At 38.5% G+C, this 25709-nt stretch overlaps 4 protein-coding genes across 9 annotated transcripts in view; 2 read left to right on the top strand and 2 right to left on the bottom strand.

Moving 5' to 3' along the window:
• gucy2f (guanylate cyclase 2F, retinal) overlaps positions 1-1778 on the top strand; it is a 17423-nt gene extending 15645 nt beyond the window's left edge. For both annotated transcript variants that reach the window (XM_061045873.1, XM_061045874.1), the window contains one exon: positions 1-1778. This exon is cut by the window's left edge and continues 301 nt beyond it. The gene's annotated coding sequence lies outside the window, so the exon portion shown is untranslated.
• Positions 1779-2338: 560 nt separating this feature from the next.
• serpinh1b (serpin peptidase inhibitor, clade H (heat shock protein 47), member 1b) lies at positions 2339-5872 on the bottom strand. Of its 2 annotated transcripts, XM_061045870.1 has the most exons (8): positions 5738-5865; positions 5352-5383; positions 4701-4850; positions 4409-4601; positions 3962-4232; positions 3769-3867; positions 3423-3655; positions 2339-3311 (listed from the first exon to the last, which is right to left on the bottom strand). In XM_061045870.1, exons 3-8 carry the CDS (start codon positions 4817-4819, stop codon positions 3009-3011), a joined length of 1218 nt encoding a protein of 405 aa, XP_060901853.1. In that variant the 5' UTR covers positions 4820-4850; positions 5352-5383; positions 5738-5865; the 3' UTR covers positions 2339-3008. The 2 variants fall into 2 exon arrangements, with proteins under 2 accessions (XP_060901853.1, XP_060901852.1); XM_061045869.1 differs by lacking the exon at positions 5352-5383 and having other exon boundaries at positions 5738-5872.
• LOC132980014 (P2X purinoceptor 5-like) overlaps positions 3757-25709 on the bottom strand; it is a 103066-nt gene continuing 81113 nt past the window's right edge. Inside the window, exon 10 of the mRNA XM_061045872.1 lies at positions 3757-3768. The gene's annotated coding sequence lies outside the window, so the exon portion shown is untranslated. The remainder of the gene's footprint in view (positions 3769-25709) is intronic.
• Positions 11893-25709, top strand: part of gdpd5b (glycerophosphodiester phosphodiesterase domain containing 5b) — a 46719-nt gene continuing 32902 nt past the window's right edge. For 2 of the 4 annotated variants that reach the window (XR_009674125.1, XM_061045866.1), the window contains exon 1: positions 11893-12352. The gene's annotated coding sequence lies outside the window, so the exon portion shown is untranslated. The remainder of the gene's footprint in view (positions 12353-25709) is intronic. The other 2 variants (XR_009674126.1, XM_061045868.1) reach the window with 1 other exon arrangement.

Here is a 25709-nt window from a genome sequence, read left to right as displayed (position 1 = left end):
ATGAGGGTTGGTGCATTATTTGCAAATATACCTGCTGCCAGTAGCACAGGGTCGCTTCATGGCGCCTGAATGAGAGATGCACTCGTTCAATATTCTTTGCACTAACTGGCCACTGAGTGGTCACCTATTTCAGGGCAACACCCCAAATGCCTATTTCAAAATAAAACCTGGGGCTTAGGCTGTTACTAAGCTGTGGCTGAATAATATATGTTGCCCATGAGTTAAAGGCAAAGACTATCAAGACATTTTGCATTTATTATTAGAGCAGAAAGAAAACGAGTCTATCAAGTCCATTGAAATACATTTCTTAAAAAAAGAAAAGAAAGAAATGCAATGCAGTGACAAAAAGATAATGAAAATGATCATTCCTTTTCTCTTTTGTCAGAGTCATCACAATTTTAAGATCCTTAAGTTGAACTACTCAGTCGTGGATTTTGTCCTTGTTTTTTCTATAATGCTTAAAGCCAAAAAATCTGTTTCAGGAAATCCACCTTTGCTGGTTCTTTGTGCTACATATCTGAATGCAATGAAGTACTGTTGCTGTAATTGTTTGCTATCAATAGTAGTCCTGAAGTGCAAAATCATTAACTATGCGAGGTGAAGTTCATAAGAAGACTTTATTTATAGCACCAACAACATTCAATAAAATTAAGTTTCACCTTGTAACATAAAACAATTGTGTTTCCATGTTCAGAATATCAAAATGTTTGATCAATATTGGTCATCTGAAAGTTGACAGCTAAGCTTCCACTTAATTACTGGTCAACAAATTGACTTTGAAAGACCTCCCGGAGGTTTAAGCGAGGATGCACGATTTGTTTAGAAGCTAAAAGGCGCCATCTAGTGTTCAAATTGAGATTGTTGTTAAGAAGCATTGAATGAGCATTTTTATCGACTTGATAACTTTTGAATTAAAACAAACAGGCAAACGTTTACACTGTTCATAATATAAAATGGCATGTATTTAAAAGTATATTGTCTGAGAGCACATGCAAAAAAAATTCTAAATAAATAATTTTAATCATTTCTTGATGGAATGTACCTGTGAAAAGAGTGTTCTGGAATAAAACCAAAATATGAATTAACCTTCCCTTTGTATTATGTGAAAACATCCTCCAGCACCTCAAGATATTAACACTGACAATGTGGTCAGCTAAATTCATGGTGTGGAAAACAACAGTCAGTCTGAATCATGTAAATGGGGTTATTTTAAATGCTGTCATTTTTATTTTGTGTTTACACTGCATTCCAAAGTATGAATTGTATGTAAATATGACACGATTAAGTTATTAAATCATTCATTTGTACTACATTCATTGTTAAACTTGAGAGACTTGGAAGTGTGTCAACAGCGCTTTTACTCTTTGCAGCCACAGGGTGGTGCTATAGCTCTTACTCAGAAGAACCCAATCACTTTCATTTCTGACAAAGGGATTAGACACAACACAGATGTTCCGTTCATTCTTCTTTTACATGTGACCAAACATTGTAAAGGTCATGCTTAGAGTGTCTGAAAGGAACTTAAAACTCACAGTCACCCTACTGTTGTTGTGCAGCTTCACATTTATATGTGAGGAGCTGGAATTGCAGGAGATTGAGTTTCCCACTAACCATGTGAACCGTGCACTCCAGATTAAACACGGCAAGGACGAGTATTTCTGGGATCTTTGATTGATTCCCACCAATATTCAAGGTGAGTGTGAAGGAGATAAACCTCATCATACTCTGGATACTCTGGCACGTTAGTGACACAAGGAAAGGGTGCTTGATGTTAAAGTCTTTATATTTGATTTTTCACACTTAAATATAATATAAATCAAGTATCTCCTCTGAAAATAACTCTGTGAGTCATGACTGTCTACAATGGGTGTAACACCCGAGTCCCACTGTCTGTGATGTTTTCAGAGTTTTCAGAGTCCTATCTTCACTTTGTTTACATCGTCGGGACGGCCGGCTGACTCCTCCCCTCATGTATAAAAGTTGTTTAATTGAGGGACTAGAGAAAAGAAGAATAACATACTGTACTCACTGCTTAACTGTGTTTCTAGATCACGCTCATTTCAGGTAAATTTACATGCAGTGTGAAGATACGAGCATAATAAAGATCGCTAGCATTAGCATGCTAACACAACAATGCAGCGTGAGTTGTTTTGGTTTCATGCTGGTGCTCAAGGGCGACATCTGCTGGATCAAAAAATCACATATAAAGCCTTTAAATCCCCACATTCCAGACCTGGAAGGACTGACTGACCTCCAGCCGACTGGAAAGATTGTTATCCTTTTCCTCTTGTCAGCTCACATACTTCTGTTCACCAGAGGACTCGAGTGAGAAGAGAAATCAGTTTCTTTCTTTTATTGAAAAGTCAACACATTATTACATAACCGCACATTTTCAACAGCTTCTTTGTGGAAAATACAGCAACAACATGACACAGTATGGTTGGCAACACCAATAAATGAGGCCCCAGATATGAATTTGCCACCTTTCCTCTGCAGGTTCAGCTCATGCATTTCAGTCTGCATTTCAGTGCAGACTGGAGGCAAAATAAACATCCGAGGCCATGAAGAAAAGAGTGAGGGAGTGAGAATGAATCTTGTGCAAATATCTCTTTTCTTTAAACATTAAAGATATTGCAAGAAAACACAAGTGGATCATAGCCAAACCAATACTGGAAAAAAATCAGGGTGTAAAGAAGAAGGAGATCACACTTAATAAAAGCATGTTGTCTGCTGTGCCACCTGCTGTTTAATATAGGGCGATCTCAAATCAGGCACATATTTGTTATTGTTCCCATGAATTATTCATTGGGGGGTTTTAAGGCTGAGCCCCCACATGATACAGGGTTGATCTCTGGGAAGGTTAAGAGTTATAAACAGTTAACTTGTGATTTTATGGAATGTGGTCAAGAGGTAACAGTCAGACCCAAAAACATACACACATAAGAAAATGTTCCTGCCATAGTTTCAAAAATAAAAAAAGCTAGCCACCATGGTTAACCACATGAACATTATAGCTCATCACGCATCTTGTCTCCTTTAGGTTTAACCACTCTGCCAATGTACATGATGGACTTGATCTTGTTGTCCCTGACCAGGAAAATGAAGGGATGATCCACATAGAACAGTTTGGGGTCCCTCAGCTTGTCTGAGCCGAAGATGCTGGTATCGTATGGGTTTCCTTCCACGTCCAGCTCAAAGGCTGACGCGTGGAAGACATTAGAGAGGTAGAGATCTTTCTTTCCAGAGATGTTGGACAGGTCAGCTTTGGCTTTGTCGACGGCTTCAGTCAGGCCAAGCTCAGCTAGATGTTTCTAGAAGAGACGGACAATTCCTCAGGTTAAAAAGGCTGATTCTTGATTTTTTTTTTAGATGTTTCTACTTTTATTCTACAACAACTGATCTATAAAACTGCTGACGTTCACCTGCAAGTTGTGGCTGACTTCAACTGAGATTTTAGGGAGGGAAATGGCCACAGCCCTGTTCTGCGTCTTGCTGAGCCAGGTGTCCACCTGCGTCCTGGTCAGGAGTTTCTCCAGGCGCTGCAGGGGCTCCAGGTGGTAGGGCATGATGAGGATCATAGAGGCCCGCTTCTGGCCCAGAGGCATGTTCAGCACAAATATTTTGTTCTCTGTGTCCTCATAGAAGTCATACAGACCTGATGACAGAAAACCCAAATCAGATATCTTATCTTGTTTATTATCAGCAGATTCAATCTGTGTTAAATACATAATCGCTTAATTAAGGAGCGGAGTTGATGGAGAAACTCACCTGTGCGATGCATCATGGGAATTCCGACAGTGAATGAGCGGGTAACCAGGAATCCACGGTTGTCCACCATCTTATCATGAAACTTCTCATCCCAGTGAGCTGTGGGACAAAATATAGAGGAGTCAGTGAGTATCTCTAAATGACTCATGTAGGATTAAAAAATGTAACACTTTTTTACTTCTTTTTCACTTACGCTTGAAGAACATAGCGTTTACAATCATGGCTCCATCTGGGCTCTGAACATCCTTGGTGATCTCAGGTAGCTTGCCACCTGTCGACTTAGCCGCCCACTCGTTGATGGAGTTCACTGCACTCCTCTTGTCCCTGAAGTTGATTTTTGAATGGTCATAGTTGTAGTGCTTCTTGCTGTCTTTTACAAAATCATCAGCGAAGGAGACGGAGCTGGGGCCGTAGAGGCGGTTGTTGATCTTCCAGGTTGTGTTGTGGGTCTTTGCGTCACTCACCTACAGAAAGAAACAAATTCATGATGTCAAACAATGAGCAATGTCAATAAAGAAGTGACAGTTTAAGGCTAGGCCCACTGTGGTACCAAAAGAGAATAGAAAAAGAGGAACTGAGAGAAATCACAGACATATTGACAGTTAAATTCTGGGGTAAATATTCTGTTGGTAATTCTTACCTCAGAGAGCAGCTCAGACAGGCCTGCATGAAGATGCTCATCCCTGAGTTTGTCAGCACTGAGGACAGTCTTGGCCTGGGAGGCCGTGGATGCTTTGCCTCCAAGAGCCACGATTCCCAGAGAGGAGGCCACCACCACTGGAGAGATGAGGATGTTCTCTGTGTCTTTGTCCTTTGCCATGTTGTGGTAGAGGCTTAAATCCAAATCACAAGATTTAATTAATTCTGTTTCTCACAGAAAAAGTAAAACAAGCTTATAAACGGCAAAATGTTGTTAAAAACATATTTCAGACCTGAAGGCCAGATTGGCGCTGTTATCAGCCATCGTGGTCGCATGACTGCTCAACTTCTTGTCCTCTGCGGAGGCCACGAGGGCCAGCAGGCAAAGAGTGACAGTGTTTGTCATCCACATCCTGTCCGTCTCCAAAAGCAGCTGTAACAGCCTGTGAACAGTGAACAAAAGAAACAAAGTTCAGTGAGTTTGAGGTGGAAGAGGCACAAATCTTTGAGTTTGTGAGGAAAAAAATAATTGTCAGGATTTTATATTATTTTACTTCAATCATGAGAAAATGCCTGAACACAAGCTAAGATTGGGATGTGGTGTTGGGCGAGCCAGGATTGGCCCAGCCCACACAGAAGCTTCAGAAAGCCTCCAGTCTGAGGCAGACATGTTCCTCGCCACGTCAGCACCAACCCGAGGCAGAGCTGTACAGCTGGAGCTGCTTTTCACTTGGAGCAGTGTGCAAAGACGGTCACTCTCTTCTCTTATTTTCATATAATTGATGCAAACTGTTGCACACTGTCAGCTTTCTTTTACAGAACCAAAAAAACTGGTATCTCTTAACGTGTTTCTTTTTCCTCTCCATCTTTCTCATACGTCTGCATATCAATAGTTGAACATTTTGTGAAACAACAGAAAGTACTTTGCATCATTTTTCGGATACCTTGAGATGTTTTCATATCTGCGATTTTCATTCTGAAAGACAAGAGGTGTATGTAGTAATCTCTATAGAGCAGGCAGTAAAACATTATTTTGTCTCTTGTGGAGACAAAATGAACAGACTTTGACTGTAGAGAAGTGAAAATGGCAGAGTAAAAAGCCTACATAACATCATCCTGAAAGTTGTATGAAAAGTACTGCTTTGAGATGACGCTACAGGTCAGATTTTATCTGTGCAGGTCAAACAGCCAGATGAAAAGTGGAGATTCAAAACTGGTAAAATGGAAGAAGAAAATCTGCACTGTAACTTTAAATCATCAAATCAAAGCAGCACATGAATAGTGTGCATTCCCTCCTAAAAACAAAGGCAGTCATTCTCCTGATCCTTACCTTGCACAGATTCAACGGCCTTCTCCTCAGAGCTGTGTCCTGTGGATCAGATAATTTAACGGTGAGACACTCGCTTGCTCTATTTATCTGTCCTGAGACAGAACTTTCTGGAAGGGGGACTGGGATATTCAAATGAGGGGTCTCTGTTATTCCACAGGAAGTTGGGAGCTGGGACGTCCCACTTGCAGCCACAGACTGGAGTGGGAGGGGTTGGCACTGATCTGAGCTCAGCTTTGAAACTCTATCCTGGTGGCTGCAGACAGAAGAAAAGTTTTTGTCTTAGCTGCTGATGTACAAAAATATTCCCCAAACCTCAAGATCTTTGCTCTGCTCGCTGACTCAATCTCACACATCGATTTCATCACATGTTGCATCATCTGATCGACTCTGTGCATATGATTTGTATCATTTGTCCTGTTGTTTAAAATCTTAACACTACTCTTGAATGATGCAAAGCATGCAAGGTATCAGGGATTGGGCACAATGTTTGCAGATGTTTGGGATGAAACTGAGGAGTTTGACCTAGTTACACAGATGTCTGATTTTCAACCTGAAACTTTCAGAACTGTAAAATGTTCACTCTGTTGGATTATTTCTTCAAGAATGTTGCAAATTCTCCAGCCCTGCCCCCACAGTGCCACATCTGCACAGCTGATTGCAGGGTAGTTGAGCGATGGGGGAGCACCACTGTCTGTAAAATCTGCCTTGTCTTCACCAGAATCATCAACATTAGCTCTCGAATAACCAGCGACCGAGAGCATCTGACAGATAAGTTATAGCACATAGAACAGAGTATATTAGATTGGTCTGAGGACCCTCCATCAGTCCCTTAATCCCCAAATTCCTCTACTGCTGCAGGCCTTTGCAAATCGTTCTGACATGCCAACTCACTGAATGTTTGAGTGACTCGCTGGAGAAAGAATCTTAAACAAAGGTTTTCAAGGGTAAGAGGTCAAAAAAATACTAACTTCATAATCCTTCCATTATCTTTTTTTAAATATTAAATGGCTTACATTTAAAGATGAGTGAGCCCCCTTGTTTGACCCAGGCTTGCAGCCCCCCCCCTCTCCTCACTGGTTGTTTGTCATTCTGAAAAACCCCCAGGGGTCACAGTTTACACTCACATTCTTTAGTATGTGTAGACGTATAGGGGAAACTTCTGGGTCGTGCAAGTCTGGTCGAATCTCCTAACATATCATTTCTAGAACTTGAAATTCTTTCTTTGTTTACCTTAGGGCACAGAAGACTTTAAACAGCCACATAGCCGTAAAAGGTGAGAGGAAAGAAAACAGGAAGTGAAAAAATATATATTTCAGGAAGCGATTCATTTACAACTATACATAATGCAAGGAGGCCTCTTGCTAATGATGCTACAATATCATGTGTGCTTTATCAAATGTAGTGCACAATGGGACTTTCAATCAAATACAACAACACATTGTTTTTTTTATGCTTAAGGGAACTGCGAGACTTTTGAGGGGTCACCCAGGGTGGTGTTTACTCCCTATTCACAGGGTTCCAAGTAGAAGTACCTTCTTTATACTTCCAAAATGTGAAATGTGTGTTTATGTAGAACCTACAGGAAGCCCCCACAACATGAAAACATCTCAAATACAGCTGTCTTCCACTTCCACAAGAAGTGCGTTACAGCTAGAGGCACAGCTCTGAATGATGCAATATTTGAAAAGATTAAAACATGGACATAATATCTCTTCAGAGAAACTTTCTATGAACACTGAACTAATATAATGAATCATTAGGTTGAGATTAGTTCCCTCTTCAGTTATAGCTCAATGATAAAAAACAACAACTTTAAATTATGTTTTTCAAGCTTTAATTCTTCTTAAATTAGTTTATTTCCCCTGATTAATAAAGATTTAAATGCTAAATGATGTGCATGTTTGCAAGGATACAAACATTTATACAATATAACAAAACAGAATCATTGATATTTTTAAGAAGGTTATTGATGGTTAAAGTAAATGTATCATTAATATTTGTCCTATCATTGCAAGTCTTTGCTTTTTGTTCCATTATAAGATGTTGTGAAGTAAAGGCAGACAACTTAGTGGAATTCAAACAGTAGCTCATACAGTTGCTTCATGGGTAAAGTTGCTACTGTAAAGACTTACAGTATAAGGGGGTGCAGTAATTAAAGCCACTTTCCTGTCCTGCCATCTGTTCTTCTGTGCTAGTCCAAACAAATGGACAAAAGCAATTTGTCAGCTTGTTGCAACTGTTGAGAGGCTTTCTTAACACACCTCTCTCTGTTTGTCACTTCCAGATGGATTAGTGTAAGGGTTCCCTTCTGATTAACTTTCCACATGGGCTGCAACATTGTGAGTGAATGCTATAGACTCCCTAAAGTTTAAATTATCTTGCACACAAAGAAAATCACCTTCATTTTAATAGAAGTTATTTTTCAAAGTTTCCAAAAAATAAACATTTTCTTTAGAGACTCATTCTTATAGGTGGCATATATAATTTTTTCTGATGTATAAGGTTATGAAACAAACTGCTATGTCCACGACGACACTCTGAGGATCTGCTGGACCCAAACACTCAGGAGGTGGAGCGTTGCTGCCAAGAAGACCATGACGCAAGACCCACAGAGTGTTTCAGCTGTGCTATGTGATGTAACTTCCTGTAGCTTTGAGTCTGTGTTTGCAGAAAGCAGCTGGATCCTAAACATATTTTTAATCCGTCAATATGCCCTTTCCATTTAAACCACACTGACATTAGCTGTAATGACGTGGAAATAACCACTATGGGATGAAAAAGGAGAGTAGGTAGTTTTTTATGAAGTTCATGCAAAGAGAGTTGGGATTACTGGATATGTCAATAGACAGACTGATGCTTTTTCCAGAATGACTGATATGGACCATCATGAACTGTTAAGAAACTGCATTAAACATCTGCTGCTTTAAAGTGTTTTGTCTGTATTTTTAATAAACCATTCAACTCCTTAAACAGTTAATTACTGACAGTCTTCTTTGCAATTTTAAAAGATCTCGACTCCTGTCAAAAAATAGCAAATAGAAAAGAAGTTATCAAGCTAATTTAAGGAGGATGGTCATTAAAATGACAGCTGGATAATTATTACTTTTACGTAGGAGGGATGCATGATACCCAAAAGACTGGACAGACTGAACACATTTTCATAACTTTTATTGAATAGAAGAAAATGAAATATATCATATATAGACACTTTTTTTTGTACTGCTGCGGGTATATTGGATCTAATGTGATGATGTGAATGCAGCAGCACAGAGTTACTGACATAACATGCCCCCTGGTGGAAAAAGTTTATAGGCTTCCTCCAAGCAATCAAAGTTATATAAAAGTAATTATAAGTTTTAATTAAGGTTCTTTTAAAGTGTGTCTTCTTCCTTTTTACCCCAGAGATCTTTGAGTTTTTTTTTACATTTAACTGTGGGCAATTTTTTTTCTTCTTTATGTGAGTGGAAATATATTTTTAAAAATAGTTTTGTATAGGAACCACGAACCCTAGAAGTTTTAATGAATACTTCTGTCTTGGATGTCGACAAATATGAGAATAAAATGGAAATAATTTATATCTATTTTGATTTTAAGAACTCACACAAAGGTGATTTTTACTGCATCGTGCACTTAGAACCAGTAGATGGAGTAAAAAGCAACCAAATAAGTTTGTCATTGAAAGCTTGAAGAATCCACATACTTTACCCAACCTTTGTGTTATTGTTAAATAAGAGAAGTGATAAATATAGTGACTGTTTATGGAAATGTTCTGTGTTTACATTTTCAGTAATATGAAAGAACTCTGTAATCTAAATATTAAAGATTCTTTAGCTCAGAGAAAGTGGGATGGATTCCATGATCAGCATTTCTTCTTTTGATAACTTACTTAATACTGTACATTGAGTTCTCCTACAAAGAACAAATTGTATAATGTTAATTCAATAGTGTTTCAATCACTTCAGCTTGTTGAATTTCCACCCTTCTGTGAAATTCCACAACACCTTTAAAGTCATAACAACATGTTATATTGACATTCAGACATTACAGTCTTATGTCTTTGGTGGTGTTTACAGAATTTATGTTTTTCTCCCTGCACATGTTGTGATGTACCATTCAGATAGCACTAAACTGTTTCTCAGACCCTGCAGGTTTTGCACTCCCCCCACAGAGTAGAACCCTATACCAGCTGCACCCCACCCCACCCCACCCCCCTGCCTGCCAGTGGATGCTGGATGGCATTTAAAAGTAGGTGGAGTTCATAACAAGGCAACAGCTTGAGCTGCTGACTAATGTCAACCTGTGCAGAGGGGAGCCTGTGTGGGCCACATCAAACAGGGATATGCCACAGGAAGTCATTCTGAGGGGGGGGGGGGGGCTATCCCTCTTTCCCAGCTAAAGATGCTCATGGAGAGACAATAGATAGATAGATAGATAGATAGATAGATAGATACTTTATTGATCCCGAGGGAAATTCAATTTTTCAAATATGTGTGTATGTGGGTCTGTATGTGATGTGGGATATAGGTGTCCATCGACCAGATAGTCAAAGCGCTGTTCCAAGTGCATGCACTTCCATTAGAAGAAGGCGGATGTATCTGGCTACATCACTGTATTGACTGTTTCCATGGTAATAAATCTAAACCTCTACTCCTTTTAACCAAAACTCCTCCTCCACTTGACTAATGGTGAGTCAACCAATATCTTTAACTGATTTGACATGGTTGAACACTTTAAACATGGTCCCAGTATCTGTTGATGAGTCATTTCACACACGAGACCTGCAGATTACATGTGTTGTGTTTTCCAGGTCTAAATACCACAATTTATCTTTGTAGCTTTGGTGCTGATATGAATAATACAACAGGAATTTACAAAGTTATCATACATAACAAAAATATGTGAAGATAATGGGAACCAGTTAAGTAAAATGATTGAATCTTAACTGTGAAATAAATGAAGTTTATAGGAAAAAAGTGAAAAAAAAAACTCTGTCTAACCTTTTGAGTATCATCCCCAAATCAGGCAATCTTATCAAACTAGATTTTTTTTTCATATTATTTTGTAATATAGTGCAGCTGCGACTTTTCATAAGCAAAAATAATAATAATAATAGAGGAAATAAATATTATCAATGCAGTCAATGCAATGTCTTTTTAGATGTTTTCAGCAGACGTTAAGGTTAAAATTGATCTTTTAAAACAATATTAAAGCAGATAGCAAAGGAAACAAAGTTGTATTGTTGAACAATATTTATGTTTGATGTATTTTCTGAATATCATTGCCCTTCACAAAAGGTCACTATCTGACATCCTCCACCAGTGTCCCACAATAAGGGGTAGCCTCCTCTACAGATTAAGGTGAATATACATTTCTCACAGTGTGGTTAAAAATAGAACGCTGACAATACATACTGTCGCTATTTGTGACTGCAGATGGTGTTCTCCTGACAAAAATCAATAAATATGTGTCATATAATGAGTCATCTGATAGCTGATGTGTTGGCTTGTAAAATTATGCACTTCTGAATCTGGAATTAGCCTACTGAAGAGAGGTGCCAGGACAGCTTTGGTGGTTTTATTGTTCAATTTAATATCGGCGTATATAACATATTGATTAATGAGACATCTGAATAATAATAATTTATATAATTAGAAAGTCCACCTTATTTTTGTGTTATAATAAAAAGATGGAGAAACCCAGCTGTTAAATAGCCTAACTAAATACTCCATTGTCTAACCGACATGGCTTTCATGACCTTTAGTCAGTGCTATGTGTGCTATCAAAATGTTTTTTTTTCATTATCTTTCAGTATCAGCAAAGTGAATTGGGTCACTATAATAAACAGCTAGATAAAATGCCTTTTGGCTTAAACGATATTAGCACGTTGTTGCATTCACGTTTCATCGGAATTTATGCTTGCCTGATGTTGGACGTTTAGCTCCGGATTATCTCACGCGATGTGAAAGTGTTGATGAGTAACTATGACATCTTGGAAACCTCATTTTCATCCAGTTGATCAAATCCGCGTTTTAGGACTCATAAAAATTCAAACGGTTTAAGGTGAAAGAAGTGCACAAACCCAACAGTCGGTTATTTTCCATGTGACCTGAAGGCGCGGAGCAGGAGTAAAGTCAGCTTGGTGACGCTCTCTCACTGTACAGGAGGGCTCGACATCAAAAAGACCGACACACACTCCTCCCTCTATTCAGCAGGCTACATAGAATCACTCTCAGGGCTAAAGTAGCCTACCACTGCTCACTAAACAGACGAGAAGGCACGCTTTACTTGAGCTTCTAACGGGATAAAAAAACACGATGGAGTTACTGGATGGGTTACATGAGACGAGACTCATTTAGATAGCCCGACCGAAAGCCTCAAAAACCGTCCGTGCTCACCCGGCTCTTTTCTCCTTTTGTTATCGGTGTAAAAACTTCGGCTCTGTCAGCATTTACGGACCACCCACCCCACACACGTTACCTTTGACACGGGTTGTCCCAGTTTGACTTTCGAGGGCTTTTTGCCACTGGGAGAGAAAAAAAGACAAGCTTCAACCTTACTCTGTAATCGCAAAGCTCATCTTTAAATCAAAGAAAAGTGGAAGCAGCTGTCGGACAGGTGAGTGTACAACGGTTTTAAAGGTGACTCAATTATCTGCCGAGGTTACCTGTATGTTTTTTAAAATAAAATGCCCAGGACGTTATCTGTTCTTTCATAACATGTTGTGGTGTAGTCTGTACCACATAGTTTACCCTATCATATAAAGTGTAGCCTATCTGGTTAATTCGATTTTTAAATACCTAATAACACTATAGGTAGGCTAACAGGTTTCTATCTGTCACAGGCTTTAAGCTCACTAACTAACAATCAGGCTGCTCGCTGGTGGTCTCAAAGACACAGGACACGCCCATGATGTTGTATCTCATTAAAGCTACGGGCTCCCCTTTTGGGGGAAATAATACACAAAACGTGGTAGCCCTTTCTCATTCAGTTTACCTTTCTCCTAATACATTTGAATTCAATGAAGCTGAAGAAGGTTAATATAGACTCCCCCATCCATATGAAGGAGTGTGTGTGTGTTTGTGTACACTCATGCAGAGCACTCTTTTGCATGATTTATGAGCATGACACCATCATTTTCCCCTGGAAGATGTGGGTTGTCATTTGGTTGCTTCTGGTGGTCCTTTACAGATTAAATGATGTGTTCTGTATGGGATCACTCATCACACTTAGTCTATGTTGTTTATACATTTATTGGGTGAAGTTGCATATAGGTAAAGATGTAAATGTTTTAATTCACATTAAAGCTTTTTCAGAATTGAACTTTTTTTTAAGTGTAAGATCCTACTGGGCTGTGTTAACACCTTCCCATATCTGTCACTACTACACCTGAGGTAAAACAGCGAACACTTGTTTGTTTTTGCTTAGGCTTCTAGTTTACAAATGACTTTTATTTACATCCCCTGGGCATGTAGACAACTACTTTTTTAAAGGGATTCTAACCTGTTTGACCAGGGTGTCAGTAGCTGGAAGATTCAGCATGTGTTAAGGCTTGGCGATATGGACCAAAACTCATATCTTGATATTGTTTAGCTGAATGTCGATACTCGATATATATCGATATGTATTTTATTAACAGTGAAAACACATGGAAAAATAAACTACCTGATTGTGAATTTAAAAAGTAATATAATAAAATAAAATTCCTTAAATACAATAAAAGAGAGAGAGAGGAGGAGCAGGGTTAAGAGGGACAGACAGACAGTCATCATCAGTGAGATGAGAAAAAGGTGATCTGGCACCTCTGTAACGTTATTTTAATGCAACATAAACTATATCCATATTAACGATATTGTCTTACCCTATATCTTGTTTGAAAATATATCGATAGATCTTAAAAACTCGATATATTTCCCAGCCCTAGCATGTGTACAAAAGTGACTGTGCAAGGCTTTTCCCTTTCTCATCCCTTTTATACAACATCCACAGATTGATTGAAGGGCATTGGAGTGGAGTGTGCTGAATGCTGCATTTCCTCACTAATTTTTAGCTTGTACAGCATGGTACATGCTTCTGCATAGTAAGTCGGGCTCCTGACCCAAGAGCAGCAAGCACTATGGAAATGTTTTCAGGTCATAAAAATGAAACATATATTGTATGCCTTGTTAGATGAAACATCATCCTCCTTACATTCAAATAGACTTAGTTGGGACTTTAAGAAAAAGCTTCTACTGATGAAACAATGACACATACATTCTCACTTAAGTTTGACACTTGAATATTGATAAGCTTTTAGGTTATAAAATATACAGCCGCACTCGGAATGCTTTGGCTTAGCTGTAAATGTCTCTAAAGATCAGCCTTTTTTTCATTTGGGGAAATGCCCAGTGAAGAATGGCAGGAGATATAATAGGTCAGAACACTGAGGAATGTGGTATGCTGTGTACACAGTGGAATCCACTTTCTGGTAACCAACTCTACAAGCACAGTTCTACAAATTCTTTATTGAGCTCTTAAACCACTTTTTCAATATAAAGAATTAAAGTTCAATGTGAAGTGCTATCCATAAGACATGTAGAGCTGCTCTGTGTAGACGACCTGAACTTTTGTCATTTCATTGTATTGATTCTGTCATCCAGCTGTTCTTGTTTTGCCTCATGTAACTCTGAATATATACCCATACTGTGCAGTATATTGACCCTCTTTTTGAACAGACACATGTCCAACACTCATCTTATAATAGATGCTAAATTCTTGGATATTAACTCATTTACCAAAAGAGCTTTGCGGTATACTTTAGAGGCATTGCAACTCCGACTTGTCTACAATTAGGGCTTGGTATTTCCCACAACCTCACCATACAATATGTATCATGATACAAAGTAGGGCTGGGCGATATGTCCTCAAATCAATATCAGGATTAATTGAACATTTTACCTCGATTACGATTAATGAGCGATTATTTAGTTTTGGTTTTTGCCCTCATAGTTCACTGACGAGGTCTCTACTGTAAATAAGCTCAACTACTAAAGCTGGGATATTTTTCTAATGACAGAGTACATATCTGATGAACTATTTTGTGGTTATTCATTGAATATTGAATAACTGAAATCAAAACATTGCTTGAAATGAAAACAACACATTTTAGTTTTAAAGTAGAAATTGAGTTTTTCCGCAGTGTTTACATTTGACTTATTTTTGTTCTGTGTAATCTTCCTTAAAGTCAAAATGTGTCCAAACGACGGACATTGCTCCCATGTCGCGGATGGGACGTGTCGTCATGTGACTGCCCTGAAAATAATCGAAATAATCGACGTGTGCAAGATTACGTCGGTTAGAGGTTCTGAATGTCTGTTTCAATTAATTTCCCATCCCTAATACAAAGGGCCTCAAAATTAGACTTATCCCGATACATTGATTCAATAGCGTGACTCATACTCATCATTAATCAGCTGACTGAAGCCTTTGTTATCAAATACACTGTACGGGCATCAAAGTGCTTTTGGGATCTTCTGAGCCCATTAAGAAGTTGAGGGACATTTTGACATTTTGGCAACTTCTCATATTTAGATGGACCTTTGCCCAGTGGCTACAGAATTTACCTTGTTCTTGCAGAGCTTGCAAATTGCATGACTCGTTTCCAACTCCAAATTTCCTGCTGTTTTCAAAAATCTGAAACCCTCCAATAAATTTAGCTTGCGCTGCATAGTTTCTCATTGATGCTTGTTTGTTTTGATGTGGAACATGCCTTGCATCATTTAGTTTGCATTATGTTGTTTGGCTTCTACTGCTTTATTGTGAACTGCACTATAGGAGACGTGTCTTTAAAAACTGCAATCACAGCTTTGCGGCTGCATCAGTTCTTACCCAGAACTTCCACAAGAGTTCCCGAGGTAATTACGAATTCACTCTCGACAACCCAAGATAATATTTTGTATGTGGTATAAATAATAATAATAATACATTTTATTTATAACGCACTTTACATTTGAACTCTCAGAGTCCTTATAAAACCCCATTGGGTTAGCTGTCTTCAGTAGTTTGGAACTTGAACTCTTTTCAAAGTCCAGCTAACAGACACACTTGGTGGTGCACAGTTATTTTGTCAAAGCTAAGGGGTACCCTTTGAAAAAAAAACTGAAAAAACATCTCCTTGACTGAAAAACAAGTCATGCTTACTTTTCTTCCATTCTTGGTTATTTTCCCACTGTGTGAGACCCACCACAATAGAGTTAACTGTGGACTTCTGTTACTGAGAAAGCTTCAAATGAGATTGGAAATTCTAGTTTTCTGAACCCTTAAGGTCTTGGGTGTCACATCACGGTTTAATTTCAGAAAGGTGTTGTTTTTTCAGGTTATTTCATGAAATTATTTTATTGCAGACATATAGTATACTTGTATTAAAAAAGTACACCTGGGAAATATACTTTTATTTCTTTGTGTAATTATCCCCGGTTTACCCTGATGGCACCTGCTAATCCGGCCTTGCCTCCTGGGCTTAGAAAGCAATAAAAGTAGAGGATGTATTTCTGTGCAATGTCAACAAAGGATGGTGAAGAGTTTATGGCACCTGGATAAAAAAGTCCTCCCATTTTCTTCAAGGACATGATCTGGTCAAATGTAGTGAGCCAGAGTTAACTTTGGGTTGTCCATTTGAAGGGTTCAGACTTGTAGTATTATTTATTTTTTAATACTTATTTTGTGTACATATTGTGTAAAAACACAATAACCCGGAAATCTCCTGAAAAACTCCAGAGAGAGGCTTTAGGCTATATGTGAACGCAAACAGCCAAATTCCCCTCTGACAGGGAAAGTCCCCCTCTGTGAGGAGCATATGTGAACGGCTAGGTCGGGAGAATCTCTGGAGCAGTCCTCCTGCAATTATCTAGATATTATCCGGAGTGCATATGTGAAAACGGCTAGGGTTTGCCAAGTTGTTTTTTATTTTGTATTTTTTTGTGTTGTTTTGAAAAAAAAAGAAAAAGAAATAGTGATCTCAATTTCATTCAAAATAATCGTGATTATGACGTTGCCTCAATTGTACGGTGGCCGGTAGGGGTCAAATGCTCAGCAACTGATGAAACGACATACATTACCATGCTTTACCATCTTGCAAAGAGATGAGTAGCGAGTTCAACCCGGACACCGGGGATGGCGAAAGCACGAAGTGTCAGGCTGGGAAAGCGGGTGCAGAGGGATGAGTTGCAGCTGGAGCTCATAGCCCCAGAGCTAGCACTAGCTCCAGGCATCCCGGGGGTTCAGCCACAGACCCACACTCGGCTCTTGTCCCCGATGTCAAAATCCCGGTCGAACTCGCTTTATCTCCGCGTTTCAGTAACATTGAAGTTATCCTGTGTCTTTCAACGATACAACTTCCCTATCTAATCTTACTTTTCATCCATAAACCTAACCACCCCCAACCACTGGGGGCAAGAACGCCTAGGCAGAACAGTGCAGGATGTAGCGCTGGTTTATCTCAGTTTGCAGAGTGGTACATTTGCTCGACTATACGGTGGCCGGTAGGGGTCAAACGATCAGCCACTGATGAAACGACATAGATTTAGAAAAACGCCCAGCATATATAGAAACACTGCACATTCAAAAGCAAATGCAAACTACCACAACAAATGTAAAGACACAAACGCGCTGCAAATAGGCAAAACAACTGCAGAAGCGTCAAACGCGCTGGAAGTACAGAAACAAAACTTAAGTCAAAACACAGACAACCAGAAAACAACTGCAAACACAGAAACGCTGCAAGTTAATCCTTAAACTGAAGTGCTCCAGGCCTGTAGGGGCGCTGTGGATCTGTTTATTTCGGTTTATTTACGGGAGAGAGTAAGAGAGACAGCTAGGAACAGAAAGTTATGATTAGTAAGGGAATATCAGCAAATCAGAGCCAGAGTAGATAATGCCTCCGCAAGGAATAAATACTGCTGCCATTTGTCTGTTTTTCTCTAATATAAATCTACTTTATGTCTTTCTAGAAAGATAATTTAAAAAAACACAAAACATTGGTTTTCTACTCAATATTTTGTTGAGTTAATCCATTTTAGCATATAGCCTGCTTTCATACACGATGGCTACCCTTCTTTTATAGTTGCATTCACATTTTAAGCATTGTAACTCAATGTCTCTTTGAATGGAAATGTCTGTGTTTAAATGCTAGTTGGTCAGCTAGTCCAAAACTTTGTTCCAGACTGAAATATCTTCAACATCTAAAACGATTGCTGAAGATGATTGATTGATCTTTTAACTTTTCTTGAAATGCACAAGCAGGCCAAAGTTTTTACTTTTCTGGTGATTTATCTCAACAACTGCTTTACTACACAGATTCTGGGGCAGCCATTCATGGTCTCTAGAAGGTTGTAAGAACCTACAAATTATTTGTGTTTAAGTCAGGTCGAGTTCTCTTTGTCCAAAGTAAAACAGCAATGAGCTAATGTATGAAATATTTTTAGCTACGGATCTTCAGTGGACATGCGTGATGGACGATGGGCATTCTGCTCAGGTCTCCCCGTACAATCGGAATCAGCTTTATTGGCCAGGTATGCTCCCACATATAAGGACATACATGACATTGGTAAACTGTGCTCTCCATATACAAAAAATAAATATTTACAATAAACAAGGATTAATATGTACACGGCTAACAAAGCCAATCGTTCAGTGGTGAGTCTTAATTTGTCTCTTTTCTCTTGTGTTAGCCCCCTCCTTACATGGACATCTGGAATCACAATACTTAAAGTTGATGTCGAAGCATGGTTAATTATACACTAAGCAGACAAGAATCAGTGTCATCCAGTCTTAAAGGTGATAATTATTCAAACCCACACACCATCAGATGCCTTCACTTGTTCATTGTCGATCAGAAGTTAGCTCTGGCCTTTCTCAGACTGAAAAAAACGCCGTAACTGGGGCGCAGATGTCCTCGCGGTTAGGCCGTGTCCTATATACGAAGGCTCAATGTGAGCGGCCTGGGTACAAGTCCTACTTGTGGCTAATTTGCCACATGTCATTCCATAATTGATTCACTTGTTTCTATTTCTTTTACTGCTCTTACCTTCTTATTGCTGTTATCTTTTGATTTGCTTTTAGCTCTTTTCGTTTCTTACATCTTTTTAAATCTTTGCTCCTCTTGGTCTCAGCTCGTGTTGCCTGGGTTCTTATGATGGTTCTTGTTTTGCCTGGGTTCTTATGATGGTTCTTGTTTTGCCTGGGTTCTTATAATGGTTCTTATGATGGTTCTTGTTTTGCCTGGGTTCTGATAATGGTTCTTATGATGGTTCTTGTTTTGCCTGGGTTCTTATGATGGTTCTTATGATGGTTCTTGTTTTGCCTGGGTTCTGATAATGGTTCTTATGATGGTTCTTGTTTTGCCTGGGTTCTTATAATGGTTCTTATGATGGTTCTTGTTTTGCCTGGGTTCTGATAATGGTTCTTATGATGGTTCTTGTTTTGCCTGGGTTCTTATGATGGTTCTTATGATGGTTCTTGTTTTGCCTGGGTTCTTATGATGGTTCTTGTTTTGCCTGGGTTCTTATAATGGTTCTTATGATGGTTCTTGTTTTGCCTGGGTTCTGATAATGGTTCTTATGATGGTTCTTGTTTTGCCTGGGTTCTTATGATGGTTCTTATGATGGTTCTTGTGTTTCCTGGGTTCTTATGATGGTTCTTGTGTTGCCTGGGTTCTTATGATGGTTCTTATGATGGTTCTTGTGTTTCCTGGGTTCTTATGATGGTTCTTATGATGGTTCTTATGATGGTTCTTGTGTTGCCTGGGTTCTTATGATGGTTCTTATGATGGTTCTTATGATGGTTCTTGTGTTTCCTGGGTTCTTATGATGGTTCTTGTGTTTCCTGGGTTCTTATAATGGTTCTTGTGATGGTTCTTGTGTTTCCTGGGTTCTTATGATGGTTCTTATGATGGTTCTTGTGTTGCCTGGGTTCTTATGATGGTTCTTGTGTTGCCTGGGTTCTTATGATGGTTCTTGTGATGGTCGGGTTATATATGTCTGTTGGGTATCGTGCACTTTGGGTTCTTTTCTGTTGAATTGTATTTAATTATTTTTAGTATTTTGCATTTGTTATGTTCTTGCTGTTGTTTCAGTGTTTCCCCTACCATTATATTGGGGGGGCGGCCCGGGCTGCCCTTGTCCCCCAACGGCCCCCCTGAAGGTCAAGTAAAAAAAAAAAAAAATGTTTTGTTTTTTTTAAATTATTTTTTTTAATATCACCCTTTAATATCTAATCACATTGTAGATTCCTATTGTCACAATTCCGTTAAAAGCTCAGGGTAGAAGAACTACATTTATCTATCAATGCTGACAAACCTCTCCATCAACAAGGCTCCTTCTGAGCTCCTAATAAGGCTAGTCCACTTTATGCACATTGCTTTGACAGGTAATGTCCCTGCAGCATCAAGCCAGCTTTAAAAACAACAAAAATGTCTTTAGATGAAGGCTTATATTGTAATGTTAAGACCACCTTCATGTAGGTATCCTGGATTGTTATTCTTTTTATCAAGATGACTTATGAAAGCAACATCTCCACACATCACCTGACCTACTTACACCCACTGTACCCACAATGAGTGGGTGGGTTTCCTTCTTCTCTCAGTTATTACATTATGTCATGCTCCAATAATGAAATGAGTTACAGTAAAGCTCCTCCTCTTCCTGTTGTCAATTTTCCAAATAGGAGGTACTGATGGAATGTGTTTAGATTAATTTTTCCTCAGATTATCTCAGACCAATTGTTTTAATTGATGAGCTGTCAGTTTCATGGATGAAGTGATGTCTGGTTGCCTACATCCATAAGATAACAAATTCTGCTGCTCATTGATTGGTGTTTGCCTAGATATTGTGGTCCACTGTTTTCAACCGTCATAACATGCTGTTGGTTATTTTGAATAGTATCAGTATTTCTCCAGTTTCATCTATCTTTGCGCCAAAGTTTTTTCACGTTTTTCAGCAAAGCCCTTTGGAGTGAATCAGTTTGAATGACTTTAATAATGTAAGGTGTTATTAAGAGGGCTCAGCTTGCTTGGCCTCAAGTAAACACTAATCATTCACTAACAATGAGTTGTTTGTCCTTCATCAAGCTACCGTTTTCCTCGTTTATATGTTTAGTGATTATATTAATACTTTGTCTTTTCTAAAGCGTTGTTTATGTCAAACTGAAGGCTTTTAAAATTATTGATAATGGCCAAAATGGATCTCAAATTTTAGAATAAGTAATCATTAAATGGAAATTATGACCTGTCCAATAGTCTCTACTGTGTTGGAAGTATCCCTCAATATTTGCTTGCAGGCCAAAATGTTCTAGCTAGCACCAGTGCTTCTCAACAAGTATGCAAAACTGACTGTTTTTATCACGAGGCCATACGCTTCATTGAGCAAGAAAAACTTGAATATTGACACATTTTATTTACTCATTGTGCTTGGAAATCAAAATGCATTTCTTCTCAGGAATATGCCTTCAGTTCTTCTTAAGATGATTAAGCTGACTTCAACAGACTAACACTGAAAGACAGTCTTTCCTCACATCGCTTCAAATCTTCTGTTAAAGATGCTGGCAGTTGCTCTTGTGTGAAAACAAATGTCAGAATCAGTTCACCTCGACTTTAAAGCAGACTATTTCCTGCCAGCCCCCTTTGTAAGAAGTCATTGCCAGAGCTGTGTGAGCCAGTGTGTAAACACAGCAGGTAATAGTCTGGTACATGAGTTTCGCTGTTGTTCACACTAAGTGGAGTTTCAACTCTTCCTCCCCATGCTCTACCCAGGTACCCCCTCACCCAGACCACATCAAGTATTTAGAGTTGTGAAAGCACATCTGACATAGATAATTGTCATATTGACATATTTGAGAGGCGACTCTGGAAAATTTCAGAACCTGACTGTCCTGAATTGTCCAGAAATTCCCCTGAATTCATGTGTCAAAGTGGCTATTGGCATTGATTATTTCACCATCGATCAGTCAATAAAATTTAAAAGCCATACATAGTGTAAACAGGATCTCTTGATTGAATGGGCACATCATTAAAAAACAGTCTTAACCTGAATGGGAAAGTGGAAGCAGCTCTGAGTTGTTTTGTTCTGACCCTGTTGACCTTTAAGTCTTTAAGGCCAATGGTGATGTTCGACACAATCACAAATCACTTTTTACTATTTTTCAGCATAGCTGATTGGACAGTTTCTGTATAGTTTGTGGTTGAACCTAATGTCAGACTGGGGGAGGAACTGTGGGCGATAGGCTGTGGCCATTAATTGTTTGCCTTTCACCACACTGACTCATGGGAGTGGTTTGGTCAGAATTATATCAATAAGTTATGCATTTTATATTAGATACAACATGCCAAGCGTTATTTAATTTAATTAATGCAATGGTGAAAACATTAAATCCAGGACTGAAAGCCTCACTTTTAGATTGCACTAGACTGATTTTTTTTTATCATACAAACCCAACCTGTTCTTTGTCCCAAGTCATCAAATAAAGCTGCTTGGTAGGTTGCAGAACACTTCAAAATATGATTCTGGATGTACCCTGCTGTAGGTGTCCTTTGTGAATGCTGAATGCAACATGCCAAGCATACCTTGCTTTTATTGTTTTTCGTTCCTAACATGATAATTCACTTGATTGCCTTTTGAAATCCACGCTACATGTAGTAATTTTACAGTCTGTCCATTTAGCTGCAGTTGACTGTATACATTATTGTTTAGCCCTCTCAATACCATGTAGGTGTTTAAGGGATTTACATGATTTGTATTTAAGTATTTTTACATTCAAAGTTGTCTGTTTTATTGAGGAGGAAGGACCAAAGGTAATTTTGAGGCAGTATGAAATGATGATGTAGCAAGAAGACACAAGGGTTTAGGGTTGCAACTTTCAGATTAAGTGTCAGATCCCAAGTCTAATTTATTTCACTACTTAAGAACAGAATCCTGTAGTGGTTTGTTTCCCCTTGATTTCACCTGAGCACCTTCACAATATGATTACGTCTGGCCGGTAAGAAACATGTCTAGAGGTTTTTTGTTTTCTCAGGAAACTTAACCTATCTTTGTGACGTGGAAAGAGGAATTATAGGAAGTAGCGAGAAGCTTAGTCTGCATTAGTGTTTTGTCTTGTGTTTATTATCTGTGCTTACCTCTCTAGCAAACATCTCTTATTATTGGTGTTCAGTTTACCACAATGGGTCCAGTGATGATGCCTTTCTTCTCATTAAAAGAAAAAAGTTTTGATCACATTTTGCTTTTGTGATAGCACGAGTGTAAAAAAGGTACATAGAGTCACTTCAGTCCAGTTATAACAAACTTACTTTCTCATTATACTCACTTTACATTAAACTCCCACTTTGCATTTTGAGCTATTGATTGCATTGTGTTAAAACACAAAAATGACTGTTTGAAGATGCTCTGAAGGACAACACATTGAGCATAATGAGTTCAATTTGTGATTTGGACCCAAAGCATAATAATTAAGTTCATGAGCTGATATTTATTTTTTAGCCTTTTTTTGAACTCCTGGATTGAAACTAGTTGACAGGCTGTACACCTCATGTACACTGAACTGGCCCTGCAAGCCACATTTCCTTTTTGATAAACTTAGACTTGTCTCAAAAAGGAAATGTGGCTTTCTGAGTGCAGCTACAGCTGTTAGTTTAACACCCTGTATGTTAACAAGAACACCTTAAACTCAGCAGTGCACAACACACTGCTTGAAATGAGAGTTGAAATAAGCTCAGAATAGTCAAATTAGATAAATACCTCTTGAAAGAATTAACTAAACCTTAAAAGCTCAATTGAAAATAGAAGCTAAGATTTTGTATCGAATTACATTAACATTTTATTGAACCGCTCGTGCCTTCTATAGTGGTGTTTAGGATGGCATTGCAGTTGTTTTTGTTAGCTATGTCTTTGAAGAGCTTCTCCTCTCCATTTTTGGGTTTCCTTTGGATCTTAAACTTGTCTCTAGCTTGGCCTTTCACTCTGTTTCTTGGTCGGACGCAGACACTGCTTTCTGCTAGGAAACTGCTGAAGCATTTCCTCGCCTGCAGACTGTCTTCCCTCACTGTGTCGTTGATTTGAAGGAAATGAGGCAGCAGAAAAGAAGATAAAAACATCTGTTTAGGGATTTTCATACACTTTTTATGGACACACAAATGTTAAGAAATCTGCTTACTATGCTTGTAAAAAAGCTTTCATTCCATGTTGATTTCATTTGCTAAATATCTTCAATCACTGTTAGGCAATGTGTCTGAGACGATCCAAAATATTACTTTAAAGCATGGCAAAATAACTTAATTTGAAAGTCTGACTAAATTTAGTCCTAGATTTCTTTTTGCCCAACCATTTCAGCCTGTGTGGCTCACTCATCTCTGATGCAGTCAATCACTGTGAGCGTGCAGCCAACATGGTGGTCACGCTTCTGCAGCAGTGTGATCCGAGGTGTCACATCCATGTTGGCAAAACATGACGGCGAAAGCACAGAGTCTGGGTCGAATAGAATTTCTCCCTGAGATACACGTGCATTACTAATAATCTCGTATTCAGCAGGGGTCTGCCAAGTCGTAGCAGTTTAGTACAAAATTAATTGTCTCCACTGGGTCCTTTTCCACTGATGAGTTTTTGGTAAGACATCAAGCTGATAAAGGGATTAATTGCAGCGGTTTTCCTTCTGTCTTTATACAGCTAGGAGGAGGGTTGAGGCCTTTTATCTACCAAGTAAAGAATGGATGAGACCCTCATTTCAAGGTGACAAATCTGCTGCTGCCTAATTAAGATAATATCCCACATCAAATAGTTGGAATTAAAAGGCTGTTTGATGTTTAACTCAGATGAAGTAGCGTGTGTGTGTGTGTGTGTCTGTGTCATTTCTGCATTAAGGGTATTCGAGGCTGCAACAGATATGATGAAGAGCTTTTAGAGGTAAAAATGTTTTAACATAAACCATATGAACCTCTTTGCTGTAACAGACTTGAACGTTCTAATTTATCAACATGTTGCTACATGACTGTCCTCAAAGTCAGTTGTTGTGACTTTGCCAGGTTGACTGAGTCAACCAAGATTTTTCATGTGTATTAGAAGACATGCCCAGACAGATATATTCATTTTTTTGTCTTTTGTTCATGATGTCAGGAGTGGTTAATCCTTGTCAACCATCAGAGGAATACAAACTGCCAACATTTTTATTGAATTACTTAATCTTATTAGAATTACATTTTTTGAGAACATTTAGATTTACACATTCAATCAGAATCAGAATTGGGGTTTATTGCCAAGTACATACACATACAAGGAATTTGACTTGGTGTATTGGTGTTAAACAATTAACAAGGAAATAAAGCAGAACTAGCAACAACTTAAATAATACAGTATAAGAAGATATTACAATATATAAAAAATATAAAAAACAAAATGTACAAAAGGTGTAATGTAGGAGCTGTGCAGTGGACTATGAGAAAACATCTTAGTGTGTGTAACTACTCACAGAGTGCATGTAAGGAAGATACATTTTTAAAGTCCAGTGGGCGTTAATGTAACACAGAAGAACAGTTCAGCATTCACATTACTTTGATGTTTTACTGACAGTGGGGCTGATGAGAGTCTGGGTTATGTGGGAGGAGGGGGGAGGGCAGGGACTATTACTTAATCTTATTAGAATTACATTTTTTGAGAACATTTAGATTTACACATTCAAGATGAGATAAAGGAAAACAAAATATGTTTGTCAATGGAAAGATGCAGAGATGAAGAGAATTTAGTTATCCAAAGTATAATGACTTCAGCCTGTATAATGAATTTATAAAAATGAAAACAATTTGATGAAGTCTCTTTCTTAAAGAGTTTTGGTTGTGATAACTGACTGGTAGACAAAGTTTGACTCAAACTAGCTCTAAATCAAAAGGCAAATGTTTACTTCAATAAGAAGAATTGAGCAAATACCTTCTTTTTTTTTTAACCTAGAGTATAGTGCA

This window comes from Labrus mixtus, chromosome 9 (genome assembly GCF_963584025.1).
Source record: "Labrus mixtus chromosome 9, fLabMix1.1, whole genome shotgun sequence".
NCBI classification, from domain to species: Eukaryota; Metazoa; Chordata; class Actinopteri; order Labriformes; family Labridae; genus Labrus; species Labrus mixtus.
The sequence above is the reverse complement of the archived record's forward strand: the minus strand, read 5'-3'. Positions and strand labels throughout refer to the sequence as shown.

Excerpts from the sequence above, each read along its gene's own strand:
- serpinh1b (XM_061045869.1), bottom strand. The coding sequence starts at position 4,819 with ATGTGGATGACAAACACTGTCACTCTTTGCCTGCTGGCCCTCGTGGCC. Across the intron at positions 3,656-3,768 it reads TCCCATGATGCATCGCACAG|GTCTGTATGACTTCTATGAG; the intron begins GTGAGTTTCTCC and ends TTCTGTCATCAG. Across the intron at positions 3,312-3,422 it reads AAGTCAGCCACAACTTGCAG|AAACATCTAGCTGAGCTTGG; the intron begins GTGAACGTCAGC and ends CGTCTCTTCTAG.